Source organism: Pan troglodytes, chromosome X (genome assembly GCF_028858775.2).
Source record: "Pan troglodytes isolate AG18354 chromosome X, NHGRI_mPanTro3-v2.0_pri, whole genome shotgun sequence".
NCBI lineage: Eukaryota > Metazoa > Chordata > Mammalia > Primates > Hominidae > Pan > Pan troglodytes.
In genome coordinates this window covers 98,642,726-98,662,861 of record NC_072421.2, presented here as the reverse complement: position 1 = coordinate 98,662,861, position 20,136 = coordinate 98,642,726, and the positions used below count along the sequence as shown (strand labels likewise).

The window sequence follows — 20,136 nt, the reverse complement described above, 5'->3', positions numbered from 1 at the left end:
ACCACATCATATATGGTTTTCAGAATAGTTTCACCAACTCTTATTTAATCATGCATGACAACTGAGGCTCTTCAATTTTTTCTGATAGATGTTGTTCTTTAATAAAGTTGAAAATTTCTTGAATCATTTTTCATGTTTTTAATCATGTTTCATAGGCTCAAAGAAATGTAAATTGGAAGGAAATTTAAGGTTTCAACATTCTTCTTTTTGTAGATGATTAAACTGGAGCCCTGAGTGGTGAAATATCTTGCCTAATGTGACAGGTCTGTGGCAGTGCAACTTGTGCCACTTTGTGGAGAGATATATATATGTAGTGAAAGATAGTGATTCACCTTTGATACATCTTCAATTTTCTCCGAAATCATTTTTCTAACTTCCCTTGGCATCACCTAATTAAGCAAAACTCCTAAAACCTGGAAATCGTATTGAGATCCTAATTATGTGGCTTTCTGTCTTGCGTGCTAACATCACAAAAGTGTGGGGGAGCGTAAATAAAATTGGAAAGTTGGGCCAGGCGAGGTGGCTCATACCTGTAATCTCAGCACTTTGGAAGGCCGGGCCAAGCAGACTGCTTAAGCTCAGGAGTCCGAGGCCAGACTGGGCACCATGGCAAAATCCCGTCTCTACAAAAAATAAAAAATTAGCCGGGCATGGTGGCGTATGCCTGTAGTCCCAGCTATTCGGGAGGCTGAGGTGGGAGGATCACTTGAACCTGGTAGATTGAGGCTGCAGTGAGCTGTGATCACACCACTGCACTACAGCCTGGGCAACAGAGCAAGACCATGTCTCAAAAAAAATAAGAAAAAGAAAAAAAAGAAATTGGAAAGTTGGCAACCTCATTAGCATATTAAGTGATTAAACTCCCTCTTCTCTTTCCTCTCCTCCTTCAGCCAGACTCAGAAAAAGAGAGGCTAAATCCTTTGATATGATCCTTACTTTCCAGATTTTCAGTATTTGTCCAGACAGTTTCCTCCAAATTTCAAAAAGTTTTATTTTGAAAGAATGAGAGAAATAAAACAGAGAGGTATCAATTACCAAGAACAATTACACTGAAGAAAACACAATAATAAGTACTCTTCCCACACAACCCCCCCCCCATTTCCCCATCCCTGGCACAATAATATTAAAACCACCAAAGCACACCTAACAAGGAAAAACAACAGTACGTAATGAAAAAAGCAAATGTCCATACTGCTCAGTCCAACTAACCCTTATGAAATGTCCTTCCCCCAGCTAAACCCTACCCACTGGAATGATAAAGAAAAGTAGAGACAACCCTAGGGGAGACTTGGAACTCTGCTTATACTAGCAAAGCTCAGTGAAGAATCAGTAAGAGTAGTGAATCTGTTTGGCAATGAAACACTGGATATAGCTTCTTTTTCAAATTTTGGATGATTGCAGAGAACAGGTAGAGTTTGAGGCTCACAGACTTCTAACAGGACTGATCCCTGTTCCCTCAACCGTAACAGTGGAGCAGCTGCCAAATCCTGGTTGGCTGCTGAGAATAGTGGAAGTGAGGCAACTTTGGGCTTAAGACAATCTGAAAAAGATGTCTGGAAACAAGTTTACTGCTTCAGTTTCAAACTGTGAGTAAAGGGTTTTAATAGGTGGGGCTTGGACAAAGGCAAGGTGAAACTTCCTATATTATCACTTGAAGAATTAAACTATCAATTTGACTGCATGCATCCCTTGTTTTAATTAAATTCAATATGGACTATTTAAAATGTAAACAACTGTTGGACTAGAGCCTAATTAATTTCATATATAACTCAGTGTCCGAAATTGAATGTTTTTTTTTCTCCTGAAGTAGTAAGTTTAAGTTTTTAGCATCTGTGGAGAGATTCCCGGCCATGAGACTACATGACTTGTTTCATATCAGGATTCTCTTTATAGGAAATTTGTTTTATTCTGCCTTTGCTGGAATCAATCTATAAAGGGAAGGATGCCTGTGCAGCATTAGTTCAAGATCAGAGCCTTCTCTGCTTGTGTGTGCGTGAGTGTGCGTGCACGCACGCACACACACACACACATACACACACAGAGAGTAGTTAAATACATTTTCCCACACACAATCTCACAGTCACATGCTTGTTGGAGTCCATCTCACAATTACACTTCAATAGTAGCCGTATACATGTACATGCAGCAAGATGTGAGAGTTGCCCCAGAGTGATTAAAGGTGGCACACAAATGTCAATGTGGGGAAGTCATTTTAGCATATAGATGTACACAAGCCAATAGGGTCATTAACTTGCAGATTACATTTTTCACTTTCCCCAAGATAAATAAATGAAAAACACACACTGACATCTTCCTGGTGTCATGGACGCAACTGCCTGGAAGGTCCACTCTTTGCACTTCCACTTTTCTATGACACCTTCACTTTGCCCTGAGGGGCCTTCTCATATAAGGAGGGTTGCTCCTCAGCATTCCCTGGCAAAGGCTTCTTCTCAGAAGACCGGTCTTCAGGTTTGCGAGCAATCAGCAGGCGGCAGGTGAGCAGGATTCCAAACACCAGAGCATGGGCGTAGCGTTTGAGAGGATCACCGACCAGCTGGTGGAAGAAGAGCACAGCCAACACCAGCAACAGTAGGAAGAAGTTGGCCACATCTTTGGGACGCCCAGGCACAAGGGTCATGACGATGCCACAGGCCACTTCAAGGGCACCAATGCTTTTTCGGAGGAGAATGGAATTGATCCCCATTTTCTTCAGCAGAGGGAGGGCTCGAACATAGCTCTTGTAAGCACGTTTCTAGAGTGAGAATATTGTAAGGAAATTACTGCATTAACCATGATTTTAACATTAGAATGAAGAAAACACAAGCAGAGTCCTCTCCCCTTTCACACCAGCCACTGGTGTCCCATTATATATAATTTTTCTTATCTTAATTATATGTAATTAAACTAAGAGGCCAGGCACAGTGGCTCACACCTGTAATCTCTGCACTTTGGGAGGCCGAGGTGGGCAGATCACCTGAGGCCGGGAATTGGAGACAGCTTGGCCAACATGGTGAATCCCCATCTCTACTAAAAATACAAAAATTAGCCAGGAGTGGTGGCGGGCACCTGTAATCCCAGCTACTTGGGAGTCTGAGGCACAAGAATGGTTTGAACTCGGGAGATGGAGATTGCAGCGAGCTGAGATTGCACCACTGCACTCCAGCCTGGGCGACAGAGTGAGACTCCATCAAAAAAAAAAAAATCCAAACACAAGCAACCTGCTGGAATCCCTGTGATTTAAACCTTAGTAGCATCTTTGCTATGGTCTGAATGTTTGTGTCCCCAACAAAAACCATATGTTGAAATCATAACCCCCAAGATGATGGTATTAGTAGGTGGGGCTTTGGGAAATGATTATGTCCATGAGGGTGAAGTGTTCTTAAATGAGATTAATTCCTTTATAACAGAGGCCTCAGAGAGCTGACTTTCCCCTTCTGCCATGTGAGGACACAGTTAGAAGGCACCATCTGTGAAGAGAAAGTGGGCCCTCAATAGACACCAAACTGCTCCCACCTTGATCTTGGACTTCTCAGCCTACAGAACTGTGAGAAATAAATTTCTGTTGTTTATAAGCTACCCAGTTTATGCTATTTTATTACACCAGTCTGAATGGACTAAGACAAGCACCAAAGGTAATAAGGCGAATAATTTGATTTTATAGTTTAAAAGCATTTATGATTATAAATCATAAATAGCATTAATACTTTTTTTTAGCCGGGCGCAGTGGCTCACGCCTGTAATCCCAGCATTTTGGAAGGCCGAGGTGGGCAGATCACCTGAGGTCAGGAGGTCTAGAACAGCCTGGCCAACATGGTGAAACCCCATCTCTACTAAAAATACAAAAATTAGCCGGGTGTGGTGGGGCATGCCTGTAATCCCAGCTACTCGGGAGGCTGAGGCAGGAGAATCACTTGAACCCAGGAGGCAGAAGTTGCAGTGAGCCAAGATCGTGCCACTGCGCTCCAGCCTAGGCAACAGAGCAAGACTCCATCTCAAAAATAAATAAATAAATAAATAAGCAAATAAATAAATAAATAAAAAGAATTTTTTAAAAATTCACTAGGCCCATAAAAACTGGTACATGTTAGCCACATCCATATTTTCTAGTGCCTGCTTTGTCAAAACCCAGATGCATATGAATACTAAGCAAAATGAAACAAGGTAAGGCACAGTATGGTAAAGATTCACTAATTTGAACTTCCCTAAATTGGAATCTGTTATATTTCAGAAAAGAGCGAAGCTGGAGTTTATATTTTTAGAATCTGTAAAAATGAAAGTGTTTGCTGAGAAAATAGAAAAATAAAAATGTATGCAAATGTCAGCCCTTTATATATCTTTAAAATATAGTAAGACAAAATCATTCTCATTTCATTGAGATAAATCCCCAAACCTTTATAAGAAGCTACTTTGGCTAGCTTCATCCTTAAATTTTATTTTATTTTATTTATTTATTTTTATTCTTTTGAGACGGAGTCTCACTCTGTCGCCCAGGCTGGAGTGCAGTGGTGGAATTTTGGCTCACTGCAACCTCCGCCTCCCAGGTTCAAGCGATTCTCCTGCCTCAGCCTCCCGCATAGCTACCATGCACTACCACACCTGGCTGATTTTTTTTTTTTTTTGTATTTTTAGTAGAGATGGGGTTTCGCCATGTTGGCCAGGCTGGTCTCGAACTCCTGACCTCAGGTGATCTGCCCACCTTGGCCTCCCAAAGTGCTGGAATTACAGGTGTGAGCCATTGCGCCCAGCCTCATTCCTTAATTTTGATTCAAGAAATATTTATTGTACACCTATTATGGGTTTTGCATCAATGATACAGAGATAAATTAGACAGGGTCATGAAGCTTTCAGACTAGTAGGGGGAAACAGATATGTAAACAACATAAAGCAGCACAGTTAGTGGTACATAAATAGAGATCTGTATAAGATCACAAAGTAACAGAATTATATTGATCTTAGAGTTACAGATCATTCATATTTTTCACTATCCATTTTGGCCTGTTCCTCATTTTGGAGTAAATTGATGAGATTTTATCAAGTGTCTTATTGGGTTGGTCCACTGCTTTGTTTTCTTTTAGTATCCATTCATTCATTCAATGTTTATTTTCTCTTTTTTCTTTTTTTTTTTTTTTTTTTGCTTTCCAGGAGGTGCTCTCATCTGAGTTCAATATTTATTAAGTGCCTCCTTGTGCTAGGCACTGTACTGGATACTCTGGATATAAGTGTCAGTTATTCAAAGGTCCTGTCTTCCTGAAGCTTGAAGTTTATAAGGGGAAGAGCGGATATGTAAATACGCAAGTGCAATAAAGTGTTATAAGTGCTGGATACAATTATGTAGCAGGAACAGTATAGGCACACCAGAGGGAGTGGTCAAATCTCCCTAGATGGTGACAGAAAATTTGGAGTGGAATCTTAAAAGTGGGTGGTGAGGCACTCCAGCCTGAAACTCCATCTCAAAAGAAAAGTAGAGCAGGTGTTTGCAAGATAAAAAAGGAAATGGCACTGCAGGCAGAGGAAGCTGGATGAGCAAAGACCCTGACACACCAAATATGGCCAAATACCACTTCAGTTCAGCATAGGGTGATAGAGGGAAGGGAAGGAGGTGAGACATGAAATAGGAGAGATAAATATGAATTAGATCATGGAGAACAATATCTGTTCTGCTGTGGAGCTGGACTTTGTCTTATAAGCCAGGAGGAACTTTTAAAGAAATTCCCTCTGGAAATAGGCCGGGCATGGTGGCTCACACCTGTAATCCCAACACTTTGGGAGGCCAAGGCAGGAGGATCGATTGAGCCCAGGAGTGCAAACCAGCCTGGACAAGATAGTGAGACCCTGTCTCTACAAAAAGTTTTTAAAAAATTAGCTGGGCGTGGCAGTGTGTGCCTGTAGTCCCAGCTATTTGGGAGGCTGAGATAGTAGGATTGCCTGAGCCCAGGAGTTCAAGGCTTCAGTGAGCTGTGATCGTGCCAACGTACTGCAGCCTGGGAGGCAGACCAAGACCCTGTCTGGAAAAAAAAAAAAAAAGAGAGAGAGAGAAAAGATGGTCCCTCTAGAAATAGTGTGGAGGATGAATTGGGGGAAGTATGCCTGGAAACAAAGAGATCAGGTAAGAGATGTGGACTAGCATAATGGCAGTGAGGACACGGGAAGGGGACAGAGTAGAGGAATGCTTTGAAAGCAAAATCTGGCCGGGTGCAGTGTCTCACGCCTGTAATCCCAGCACTTTGGGAGGCCGAGGCGGGTGGATCGCCTGAGGTCAGGAGTTCGAGACCAGTCTGGCCAACATGATGAAACCCCGTCTCTACTAAAAATACAAAAAAAAATTACCCAGGCGTGGTGGCACACGCCTATAAGTCCTAGCTACTCTGGAGGCTGAGGCAGGAGAATTGCTTGAACCCAGGAGGCAGAGGTTGCAGTGACCCGAGATCATGCCATTGCACTCCAGCCTGGGCAACAGAACAAGACTCCGTCTCAAAAAAAAAAAAAAAAAAAAAAATTCTACAGAACTTGGTGTCTCATTGGATGTGGGCACTGAGGGAAAGGGAAGAGTCAAGAATGATTCTCAGGTCTCTGGCTTGGGTGCTGGAGAGATAGATAGGTGTTACCATTCTCTAAGTATGGGTATATATCAGATAATCAGGAGGAACAGAATGCGGGGCTCAGGGACAGGAAAGAATGAGGAACTCAATTTGGGGGTTTTGAGTTGAAGTACCTCTAAGGCATCCAAGTGTAGATGACTGGTAAGGCAGTTCAGTAAGAGAAGTCTGGACTAAAGATAGAGAATGGATGGTCATTAGTATGCCCAGGGAGGGTATATACAGTGGGAAAAAAATGCATGACAGACATTTAAAAAATGGAAAGAGAGGCCGGACGTGATGGCACAAACCTGTAATCCCAGCAGTTTGGGAGGCCGAGGCGGGCAGATCACTTGAGGCCAGGAGTTTGAGACCAGCCTGGCCAATATGGCGAAACCTTGTCTCTACTACAAAAAAAAAAAAAATACAAAAATTAGCCGGGCGTGGTGGCACGCACCTGTAATCCCAGCTATCCGGGAGGCTCAGGCACGAGAATCACTTGAGCCCAGGAGGCAGAGGTTTCAGTGAGTCAAGATGGCACCAGCCTGGGCAACAGAGCAAGACTCTGTCTCAAAAAAAAAAAAAAAAAGAAAGAAAGAAATGGAAAGACAGAGTCCACAAAGCAGATAGAAGAAAGTATGGTTAGAAAAGCAGGAGGAAAACTAGGAGAGACCAGGTCATGGACACCAAGATAAGTTTAAGAAGAGAATAGTCAAAAGTGCCAAATGCTAGACAAGTGTAAGAATGAGGCAGAAAGCCAACTTGACCTCTCAGAAGCATCTGGCACTTAAAATAGTGTTCACACACTCTAGATTTGGAACAAATATTAACAAGTGAATGCACCTTTACTTAATGGATTAATTATCATGAGTCGCCCAAGATAATCGCCTATGAGGACTCTTAAAAGACTAATGGTTTAGAAAAAAGCATGGTTTGGATGCAAACAGACTTAGCGTCAAATCCCAGCTCTGCCACTTTCTAGCCTTTTTTTTTTTTTTTCTTTGATATGGACTGTCATTCTGTTACTGAGGCTGGAGTGCAGTGGTGGGATCAGAGCTCACTGCGGCCTCTACTTCTGGGGCTCAAAAGCAATTCTCCCACCTTGCCTCAGCCTCCTAAGTTGCTGGGACTACAGGGTATGCACCATCATGCCCGGCTAATTTTTTTTTTTTTTTTTTTTTTTTTAGAGACAGCCCCTGGCTATGTGGCCTGCCTTAACTTTCCAAAGTGCTCCTGCCGCTTTCTAGTTGGGTGTCTCTGAGCAAATTATTTGAAACGTCCTGAACAAGCCTGGAGTAAGGTAAAGTCAGCAAGGCTACTTACCTTGGGTGGAAAATTTAAGAGGGCACCAAAAACACTCACTGATTAGGTAAATAATATCCATGATGAACAAGATATGAAACTTTTAAATAAAGGTAGACTCCGACGCTACACTTGCACGACCCTGCTTCACTCACTTCTCCCTAAACCTGCCTTGTCAGAGACTGTCCTTATTTAAAATTCCACCTCACCCTAGTTCCTACCCTATTCCTGAGCCTATATGGAAATACAAAGTGTTAGTCATTCTTCCTCTCTCTTCCCATCTTAGATTAAATCAAGGATTTTTCATAGAGAAATTAGGAGAGAGGTTGACCAGTAGGCAGAGTAAAACCTTGGGCTGAAAGGGGCCAGACCCATGTGGGGCAGAGCTGAGCTGAGGTTTAGGGTACCTGGTGGTGATGAGAAGCCCACCCCTTTCCTCTCATTAACCTAAATACATGCCACTTGCCTTATCCTTCTCCCTTTGCATCCTGGTGATGGTAGCAGGGGGACATTACGGGGAAAAAATGTAGACCCCAGAGGCTTCCATAACACTTTTTTTTTTTGAGGCAGAGTCCCACTCTGTCACCCACACTGGAGTGCAGTGGCTCGGCTCACTGCAAATTATGCTTCCCTAGCTCAAGCGATTCTCCTGCCTCAGCCTCCCAAGTAGCTGTGTTTACAGGCATGCACCCCACATCCAGCTAATTTTTGTATTTTTAGTAGAGACTGGTTTTCACCATGTTGGCCAGGCTCTTCTCGAACTCCTGACTTCAGGTGATCCACCTGCCTTGGTCTCCCAAAGTGTTAGGATTACAGGCGTCAGCCACCACGCCTGGCCTCTTAACACTTCTGAGGGTCTTGCTGTCACCCAGGCGGGAGTACAGCAGCACCATCAGGGCTCACTGCAGCCTCGACCTCCCAGGCTCAAGTGATCCTCCCGCCTCAGCCTCCCGAGTTAGCTGGGCCTACAGGCTTGTGCCACCATGCCTGGCTAATCTCTTTTAAATTTTTTTGTAGAGACTGGGTCTCACTATGTTGCCTAGGCCTGTCTCAAACTCCTGGGCTCAAGTGATCCTCCTGCCTCAGCCTCCCAAAGTGTTGGGATTACAGGCGTGAGCCACCACGGTTGGCCAGTAAGGGCCATTTCTAATTAGCAACACAAAAGTTCTCAAGAGGCAATTCCTAAATCCTAAGTGTAAACTTCTGATGTGATAAACACAAAAGACAGGATGAGTTGTTTTGTTTTTTGTTTTTTGTTTTTTTTGAGACGGAATCTGGCTCTGTCACCCAGGCTGGAGAGCAGTGGCATGATCTCAGCTCACTGCAACCTCTGTCTCCTGGATTCAAGTGATTCTTCTACCTCAGCCTCCCAAGTAGCTGTGACTACAGGCGCGCACCACCATGCCCGGCTAATTTTTGTATTTTTATTTTTATTTTATTTATTTATTTTGAGATGGAGTCTCACTCTGTCGCCCAGGCTGGAGTGCAGTGGCACGATCTCGGCTCACCACAACCTCCGCCTCCCAGGTTCAAGTGATTCTCCTGCCTCAGCCTCCTGAGTAGCTGGGACTACAGGCGCTTGCCACCATGCCCAGCTAATTTTTTGTATTTTTAGTAGAGATACTTCACTACATTTCACTATGTTGGCCAGGCTCGTCTCGAACTCCTGACCTTGTTATGTGCCCGGCCCAGGATGAGTTTCTTATAGTCAGTTAGGAGCCAAGACTTCCAGATGCTGGCTGAATGGCTTCTGGAAACACTTCTTTTTTGACTAGGGCTTAACCACCCATTATTCAGGTACAAACTCTTATCTATACTATAGTGCAATCTGTAGCCTGGGGCCAAACTCCATGTTTTAAATCAAGTTCCTATAACTTCAGTAATCTTTTTTCTCTCCATTTAGTAGAACGGCATATTACTTTTTTAGTTTAGCTAACCTCTTAAACTGCAGCTGTGTATATTTTTATGCCGCTGTTGCTTCTTTCTTTCCTCTGTTTCTCAAGAGAAAACTGCATGTGGATACACCATTTAATCAAATCTTTCATTGAAAACTGAGTAGGTACAGACAGGATTTATTTTCTAGGACTCCAAAGAGGGAATGTTTAGTTTATTGGAGATGGGACTAAGCTTGGATGGGTCTTGACATTATAGGAAGCCATCAATCTTCTCCTGTGGAGTAGAATAGCGACATCAAAAGAATCCTATTGGCCGGGCGCAGTGGCTCACGCCTGTCATCCCAGCACTTTGGGAGGCTGAGGCGGGCGGATCACCTGAAGTTGGGAGTTCGAGACCAGCCTGACAAACATGAAGAAATCCCATCTCTACTAAAAATACAACATTAGCTGAGTGTAGTGGCGCATGCCTGTAATCCCAGCTACTCGGGAGGCTGAGGCAGGAGAATTGCTTGAACCCGGGAGGCAGAGGCCGCAGTGAGCCGAGGCCACACCATGGCACTCTAGCCTGTGCAACAAGAGTGAAACCCCTTCTCAAAAAAAAAAAAAAAAAAAAAAGAATCCTATTATTGCTAACCCCCTCATTATGCTTGGTCCAGGCCACCTCAAGTTAAACAATAGAAGGGTCACATGTCTTCAGTCTATAGTAACTAGGTCTCTAAAGACTTTAATTGTATGGATAGTAAGAATAAAGAGAGTTGACAGATTCACTTTCTTAAAAGGCTCTTGCAATTCACTTTGTTAGGTCTGTGTTCTTTCCATTGCAATAACCCAGGCTCTGAAACCATAGTTTCCGTATAGGGGGAAGAAAAACAGGAAAAAGATGGGTTTAGTTAAATGTCTCAAACCCCTGCAATCAAAGGCAATCATCTAGCAATATCCTTGGACTGGGATTCTTAAGCTGAATTCCAATTTTAGTTTTGCCACTAAATTGCTTGGAGAAAATTACTAAGTATTTTATTACCTCAGTTTCCCCTCAGATTCAATAAATCAAATGAGCATTTTGGAGATTTAGGTAAATAATCAAAGTGTCATAGCATCAGCTGAGGGCAACACACACACATTTGATCATTAATGAACCACACAATTAGGCCGGGTGCAGTGGCTCACGCCTATAACCCCAGCACTTTGGGAGGCCAAGATGGGTGGATCACTTGAGGTCAGGAGTTCGAGACCAGCCCGGCCAACATGGCAAAACCCCATCTCTACTAAAAATACAAAAATTAGCCAAGCGTGGTGGCACACGTCTGTAGTTCCAACTACTTGGGAGGCTGAGGCAGGAGAATCACTTGAACCTGGGAGGCAGAGGTTGCAGTGAGCCGAGACCATGCCATTTCACTCCAGCCTGAGTGATAGAGCCAGACGCTGTCTCAAAAACAAAAACAAAAACCCACACAATTAGAAATCCATATTTTTGCAAGCCACGGTAATTATTTTAATAACAAAATCATTGATGAATCAAGCAGATCCATTCTTGTGGTATGAGGACATTATGATTCAGACATGAGTCAAAAGCATATGGAGCCTTTTATTTTTTGTTATTTTTTAATTTTATTTATTTTTATTTTTATTTTTGAGACAGAGTCTCGCTCTGTCGCCAGGCTGGAGTGCAGTGGCGCGATCTTGGCTCACTGCAACCTCTACCTCCTGGGTTCAAGCAATTCTCCAGCCTCAGCCTCCTGAGTAGCTGAGATTACAGGCGTGTGCCACCATGCCCAGCTAATTTTTTTTTTTTTGTATTTTTAGTAGAGACAGGGTTTCACCATGTTGTCCAGGATGGTCTCGATCTCTTGACCTCGTGATCCGCCCGCCTCAGCCTCCCAAAGTGCTGGGATTACAGGTGTGAGCCAATGCACCCGGCCTATGGAGCCTTTTAATTTTTTTAATTTATTATTATTTTCTTTTTTTGAGATGGATTCTTACTCTGTCGCCCAGGCTAGAGTGCAGCTGCACGATCTCGGCTCACTGCAGCCTCCACCTCCCGGGTTCAAGCAATTCTCCTGCCTCAGCCTCCCAAACAGCTGGGACTACAGACGCCCGCTGACGCACCCAACTAATTTTTGTATTTTTGGTAGAGATGGGGTTTCACCATGTTGGCCAGGCTGGTCTAGAACTCCTGGCCTCAGGTGATCGGCCCAGCTTGGCTTCCCAAAGTGCTGGGATTACAGGCGTGAGCGACCGCGCCCAGCCAGAGCCTTTCTTTAGTCATACCTTTTTTTTCTTTTTGTCATGTATTCTTCACCACACAGCAGGATCCATGATCTCATATTAATGATATTATATTTGAACAGCTCAAAACTGTCAAATAATATTAATCTTTGATTACAATTAATAACCAGCCCAAGCCAGCTAACAGGACAAAATACAAAATGAGAACACAGGGCAAATAGTGTCCACTTCAGTTCACTCATGCCAATTAGGTAAAAGGAAAAGATAAATTGGCTAATATACTGTAGAATTCCATTTATATAAAATTCAAAATCAGGTACAATTGACTTATGTTGTTAGAAGTCAGGATAGTAATTACCCTTGATGGGGGTAGTAACTGGAAGGGGCCATGAGGAAGGTTTCTGGGGTGCTGGTCATGTGGGGTTTTTTTTGTTTTTTTTTCTTTTTGTTTTGTGTTGTTTGTTTGTTTTTTGAGATGGAGTCTAACTCTGTCGTCCAGGCTGTAGTGCAGTAGTGCAATCTTGGCTCACTGCAACCTCTGCCTCCTGGGTTCAAGCAATTCTCCTGCTTCAGCCTCCCAGGTAGCTGGGATTACAGGTACCCACCACTAAGCCCAGCTAATTTTTGTATTTTTAGTAGAAACGGGGTTTTGCCATGTCGCCCAGGCTGCTCTCGAACTCCTGACCTCAGGTGATCCACCCACCTTGGCCTCCCAAAGTGCTGGGATTACAGGCGTGAGCCACAGCACCTGGCAATGTGCTTTTTCTTAATATGAGTGCTGGGTTACATGGGAATGTTCTGAAAATTCCTTGAGCTGCATACTTATGCTATGTGCATGTTTCAGTATATATGTTATACTTCAATAAGATTTACAAGGAAAAAAAACTATATGAAAGCAGAAGAAAGCACTGATAAAAATATATTTTGGCAAAAAATCTCAGCCTGGTTGCTATCTTAAACCATAAAGCCTACATAAGTGCTGCAAAATGTACTGACTCATGTGTGATTTTTCTGAATCTCTGTAAGAAATAAAGCCCGTGTGAATCATAGATCATTGTTTAAATGTAATAAAAAGCCATTACATATTTAATTGCCAAATTGCCACATGAATGCTAAACACCTTCTTTTTTTTTTTTTTTTTTTTTGAGATGGAGTTTCCCTCTTGTTGCCCAGGCTGGAGTGCAATGGTGTGATCTTGGTTCAGCACAACCTCCGCCTCCCAGGTTCAAGTGATTCTCTTGCCTCAGCCACCAGAGTAGCTGGGATTACAGGCATGCGCCACCATGCCTGGCTAATTTTGTATTTTTAGTAGAGATGGGGCTTCTCCATGTTGGTCAGCCTGGTCTTGAACTCCCGACCTATTCTACTTTCCACTGTCATGTAATGCCCACCTAAAGAGGAAGCTGGCATGCTTGATCGTACCAGTCAAAGTGGACCCTTCCCAGATTGCATCTTAGGGCAGAAGACTGACTCCTACTGTCAGTCAAAGATCTGTCTGAAACAAACTCAGCTTTTGTCCATACTGAGAGGCTACAAGCTCCCCAACATAAACTCTAATATGTAGTTTAGCTTGTGATGGCAGGCTGTGTGAATTAAGCAAAGCTGCTTCACCTCTCAGGGTCTCGGTTTCCTCTCTGAAAATAAATGTACTGTACCACCTCAGAGAGCAGTCTAAACATAGTAAATTACTATCTTATTACCTAGTTGGAAAGCAATTAATAGCAGTGATTGGAAGCTTAAAAGATTACCTATGGACATTAAATAAACTGCCCAAACATATTGGGAGTGTTTCCTCAGGATTACATAAACAGAAGGGCACTTAACTACACATAAACAAATAAATCAAATCAACAAACCTTTACTATGAGGGGATGCAAAGAATCAGGGACTTGCCCAGTCATCCTCAGGACCAAAATCTCTTGGCTTTATTGTCACCAGGATTTTGGTGTTTTCTTACCTTTTCATATGTGGTCCCCTGTGCTTACAGGATGAAGCCACTACTACAAAAAGCTGAACACCAGATTTAAAGCAAGCCAACTATTTATATGTTCCCAGTCACTGCACAGGAAACTGCGTCCCAGCACTTTTAAGGGCTGTCTCCCATTTTCAAGTGAACTAATAAAGGCATTTAGTCAAGGGAGTGGCCAGTCATGTTGAATTCACGTGGGATTTAGAGTACTCTATAATGATACTTGCTAAATCTGGAGGAGGTATGGGACAACACATGCCAAATGGGCTATTCAGAGATGCATCTGGAAGTTCTGCATGAGATTCGCTGTACATTACACAGCAGCAAGTGTGGATTTTTCAATATTAATTGATTGCATGTGTCCACAAGGGCACATGAAAATAGCATCTTGTTCTTCTAAATGCTTGATTTCAGGCTGGGGATGGTGGCTCACGCCTGTAATCCCAGCACTTTGGGAGGCTGAGATGGGTGGATCACCTGAGGTCAGGAGTTCGCAACCAGACTGACCAACACAGTGAAACCCCATCTCTACTAAAAATACAAAAATTAGGCAGGCATGGTGGCACGCACCTGTAATCCCAGCTACTCCGGAGGCTGAGGCAGGAGAATCGCTTGAACCCGGGAGGCAGAGGTTGCAGTGAGCCAAGATCATACCATTGCACTCCAGCCTGGGCAACAAGAGCAAAACTCCGTCTCATAAATAAATAAATAAATAAATAAATAAATATATGCTTGATTTCAATCCCTTAAACTGGCTATTTAAATCAGTTAGGAAACCACTCCATAAAACAGAATTACTTATCATAATCACCTCACCCAAAGCATTTCTCGAACACATACTATAGCAAACACTGTACCAGACACTTTTATACATAATCTCAGTTAATGTTTACAGCCTTCTAAGGTAGGCACTCCTTCCCCCCACCCCCCGCCTTTAGGATGGTCTGTTTCTTAAGTGGTAGGCATTCTTATCCTCATTTTAAGAATAAAGAAACTGAGACACCAAGAGTAGCAGGACCTGAACCCAAGCCTGTGTGACTATAAAGCCTGCACTCTTTCCACTAACCCTTGCTGGCTTCTGCAGTAGAAACAGGAGAAAAGTTCATAGTCATTTGTTTGGTTTTTTAGCAATGATTCTCCCTGGAGAAGATAACACCTAAGAATTACACAAATGATTTTTAAACAAGAAAAAAATATAGTTGGCAGAAAAGCAAAAAAAAAAAAAAAAAAAAAAAAAAAAAAAAAAAAAAAAGAAAGAAAGAAAAAGAAAAAAGAAATCAAATCAAAAATCTAAATTTTAAAAATTGATTTTGTAGTAAAACAAAATTGAAAATATGGATTGGGCAGTTAAACTGGTACAATAAAAGGAGGAAGACTGTGCCAGGTGTTCTCAAGAATCGGTTGTCAGTTCTGGCATCCATAAAAACCAACAGTTTTAACCATTAATGATCTTTCTATTGGGAGTATTGAGTCATGGACTTGGTTTCTCATCTCTGCTCCAACAACAGCTTACCTTTCTGGCCTTGGATATGTCATTAAACTTGTTCTGCTTTAGTTTATCCATCAGTAAAATAAAAATAACGAATACACTAAATCTACCTCACAGACATGTTCTAAAGAACAAATAATCTTAAAACAACAACAGCAGCAACAACGCTTTGAGATCTTATAAGAAATGCCACTGCAGTCAATACATGACTAACCTCCTCGATGCAGAGGAATCCACTCCTTAATGGAAAACAAAAAATCCCAGATAATCATCCCAACTGATCTAGGGTTGGGGTTCTGAGAGACTCTGCCTCTAAGAGACAGGGGCTTCTTAGAGAGTCCCTCTAAGAGGCAAGAAATGGCTCCTGAACTGCATAATCAAGAGCCAAACAGAGAAATCTGAAGGGTGGTAACAAGCCAAGGCAATGCTACAATGACTCATTCATTCACCCAACCACTCCACAAATACATATTGAGCACCTTCTCTGTACTAGAACTGAATTTCCCTCCCTTTCCTATGGGAACGAGAATAAAGCTGGGCCAAGCCCAGGCACTATGCAGTAGGCTTTATGCCAGAGAGCAATCTCCAGTCTATGGCCCAATGTTCAATGCAGGAGAGGACCCTGGAAAAGGGCAGTCTGAAAATCCTCTTCAAACTATTGTGACGTCTACTTCTCAGTTAGATACAATCTTTCCATTCCCTCTAGATGCCCCTAGCACAGAAGTGCAGAAGTGTGCATACACACCCACACACAATGGTTCTATATTGCTGTGTTACACTATATCTATTTAAATATGTTCCTATGTATGATATGAAATCTTCATATTTGTTTCTTCTGCCTTTCATTAGGCTGCACTAGACAGCTCCATTTCTAGGAAGAAACATACTGTAAACCCATTTGTGGCTGGTCCTCCTTGTGAGCTCCTGCCAAGCTGGTAGGAAGCTTCCCGGTGACTCCATCTTAGTTGGATTGCCTGCAGAGCCTAACACTGTACTTAGGGTGCAGCTTGGGGGGGCCTCTGAAGCAGCTGACTAGGGTCTGGAGGGCAGGGAGTATACTGAAGAAAGGTAGTGTGTCCCTAAGGCTAGGGAAAGCTTACAAATACCTATGATGCACACACACAAATATATAAATATATGTACATATGAAAAGTAAAGCAAGAGCATGTTCATTTATTCATAATCTAACACCAAACTGCTACCACCAAGACAGAAATATAGTGGCATTTCCCCTCCACCCTGTCCCTCTGTCCCAACCTCTTCAAGCCATTTGGTGGCTTCTGCTACCCCACCCTGTCCCTCTTCTCCCAGTGCAGGCTGCCTCGGGTACTCATTTTGACCTGATTTCAATTCCATCTGGTCAAACATGCTGGGAGGAGGGGAAGGGAGAAGGAGAAGCATGTAAGGATTTGCCACTGGGGCTAGACCTAAGCCCTTGTCACCCTCCCCAACCCTAGGGTGATCCTGCGGTGAGGAAGAAATGGAAAGCTCCAGCTTAAACCCTGAGACAGAAGCCAGAGCTGCCTGCAAACATTTTCTGAGCATCTATTCATATAATTTGCCAGTCTCCATCCATTTGCAGCTCACGTTAAGGGGCCCTGGAAAGCTCTGCAGTGGGTTCAGGAGAGCTATGAATTCCTCTCAATGTGTGAGGCTGTTCCTCCCTGCCTCAGCCCTAAAAGGGCTTGCCTCTTTTCTCTTTCCCCTTCTGTTCCTCCCCTAAGCTCCTTTCTCTCTTGACCTTGAGAGCCCAATGATGTGCTCCTTCCCATTATTGGAAGTCTGGCAAAGGCGACGAGAAGCAGCTGGGGTGGGGAAAAGAAGAGGCAAAGTGACAGGGGAAGAAGGGACAGACCCGAAAGTGCTGGAAACATTCCCTGCCATCTCCTAGTACTCCACAGCATAAGAGCAAGTCCTCATCACGCCCAACTGGGGAAAGCAGCCCAGCCCCCAGGTTGCAGAGGAGATGTTTTGGCCAGTCACCTTCCGTGATTCCAACTCTGCAGAGGGGAAAACCTGCAGAGGGCCTGGCTCTGGTCATCCACAGAAGGCAAGGTGGGGATTACGGACTGTTTGCGGGAGAGAAAAAGCAGACTTTGCAGATTTTGTAGATTACCCCACACACAAAACAAAATAAAACAAAACATCTAGCTCTCCCTTGAGAGAAGGGGAAGAAACAAGAGCTTAGTGACCTTTATTTGGGCCAAGAATGCTTTGTCTCAAGGATCCAGATACATACCCAGGTGGCTGGAGGAATACTATCAGCTGTGTGGCTGGAGGAATACTATCAGCTGTCTGCCTGGGATGAGGAATACCAGTCAGCCCCTAAAAATTGCTTATTTTAGTAGCCCATTTTTCCCAGCTCTTTTCCTCTTTCCCTTTTGTTCTGCTCTAAAATAAATAAACTCTCCGCTTGCTAAACTCTTAGCTCACAGGGAGGGAATCAGACTTGTATACTGGTTGCCCGGACTTTGGGTGTGTGCTGGAAGGAGGGAAGGGCTCCTGCCAATGACAGGTGCTACGCAGGTCTCAGCCTTCTGGTTTACTTGGGATGGGGGGTATTCGCTGCGCAACCCCTCCCCCAACTGGCATTCAGTGGCTCCAGAACAGCATAGCCCACAAAAGAAATCGCTCTTGCCCAGCTGCTCCTTCCGAGCTGCAAAGTTGTTGAGAACGGAGGGTCCAGGTGGGGATAGGGGCTAAGGGGGTGGGACCAGAAACTGAGAAGGAAAAAAGGGGAGAGGTCCTCGCAATCCCATGGGAGTGCGCTCCTCATCACCCGTTTGCTTCACTTACCATCTCACTGTAGGCATCCTTGCTGAGCCTGGGGGTCAACTTGATAGTCCCCATGAAAACAAAGAAGAGTCCCAGGGCCACTGAGAGGGCCACAATAGTTACGGTTCTGGGGGATGCCATGGGGTCGCCAAGGCAGGTCCCAACTAATCCTTCTGATTTGCGCAGCCGCTCTGTCCAAGGCGCAGGCAGTTAGCACAGGGAGAGCTGGGGGGACGCTGCGGAGGCAGCAGGCAGCTAGAATGACAAAGGGAGAGGAGGGAGCTCGAGAGAAAAATTGAGAGATCGAGATTCAACCACTCTCACTACAACAAACGCTGGGTCCTAATGCCCTACGTGTGCTCACAGGCCGAAAGGACAGTCTCGAAGTTAAATGAAGCCCTAAAGGAAAGACGGAAACTTCAAATCTTAAATGGGGAGAAGGGAGGTTATGTATGAGTTCAGTCACCAAGTGACCCCAGGAATGAGGAATTAGGGAAGACAGGCTTTGCTGCCACCTTCCCACCGGGCTCACTTTTCATCTCCCCCTCCCACTTATCATCCTTCAGTTATTCACTCCCTTTTTCCATCTCTTCCTTTGTGTCCCCCTTTCCTTTTCCTAAATCAAAATATTAGCCCTCAGAGAGTTGTTTCTGAAGTTCGTAACACTCAAGGATAAAACTGCAAATTTGTCAGCCTTCAATGCTGCCAAAGAAGGCTTCCTCTTTCTCTTGCTCAGAAATCTTTAATGACTCTCATAGCCAGTGGTTAACTCCAGTTTTAAATTTGGAATTCAAGGCCCTCCACATTTTGACCCCTGTCTCTCTTTGGAGATTTAGTTTTCAATGGCTCCCACTGCCACACGCCACCACTCATCTATCTACTCATGGCCTCACACAACCTACGCCTTACCACCTCCTCTACCTTTAACTCCCTATCTTTTGACCCCGCCCCCCACCATCACTCTTCATTAGCATTAAACCTTTTCTTTAATGTCACCTCCTCTATAAAGCCTTTCCTGATCCATTGTCAGTTAGATATGATTTCTTCCTCCTCTAATTTTCTATAACAATAACCAATAATTGTCAACTGTTTACTAGATGCTAGACGCTGCCCTCTACTTGTATTAACTAATGTAATCTTTACAGCAACACTATGGACTAGGTATGAGTCCCCATGCTATGAATGGGCACATTGAGGGGCTGGGAAGGTAGGTAACTTGCCCAGGAGTATACAGCTAGTAAGTGGAGAGCCAGGCCTCAAACCTAGGCAGTCATTTCTAGGGCCCAGGCTCTTAACAATTGCTCTGCTGCCTCTCCTGTAATATTTTTCACTATTAGTGTGGTACTTAAAGTTGTTTAGCACTGTAAATGCTCACGCACACACACACAGAGTTTTGTTTTGTTTAGAGACAAAGTCTCACTCAAGTGATCCTCCATCTCAGCCTCCGGAGTAGCTGGGATCACAGGCACATGCCGCCATGCCTGCCTAATTTTTTTATTTTTTGTGGAGTCAGAGCCTTGTGATGTTGTCCAGGCTGATTTCTAACTCCTGGATTCAAGGGATCCTTCCGCCTCGGCCTCCCAAAGTGTTGCGATTACAGGCATGAGCCACGGAGCCCAGCCCTACACGATTTTTTTTTTTGAGACCCTGCAGAGGGTCTCCCTCTGCAACCTCAACCTCGTGGGCTCAAGTGAGAGGCTCTCTCTTGTAGCTGGGACAACAAGTCTCTCAAGTAGCTGGGACTACAGGCACGTGTCACCACACCCGGGTAATTTATTTTTTATTTTCTGTAGACATGGGGCTACCTTATGTCAACCAGGCTGGTCTTGAACTCCTGGGCTCCAGCGATCCTCCTGCCTCGGCCTGCCAAAGCATTGGGATTACAGGCATGAGCCACCATGCTCA

General features: G+C 43.9%; 1 protein-coding gene across 1 annotated transcript; it reads right to left on the bottom strand.

The window, feature by feature from the left end:
• Positions 1–966: 966 nt before the first annotated feature.
• Positions 967–18,349, bottom strand: TMEM35A (transmembrane protein 35A). The gene is given in 2 exon segments (NM_001280355.1): positions 967–2,752; positions 18,253–18,349. Coding segments are annotated over 2 exon segments (438 nt in total). The 5' UTR covers positions 18,307–18,349; the 3' UTR covers positions 967–2,368.
• Between the last annotated feature and the right edge of the window lie 1,787 nt (positions 18,350–20,136).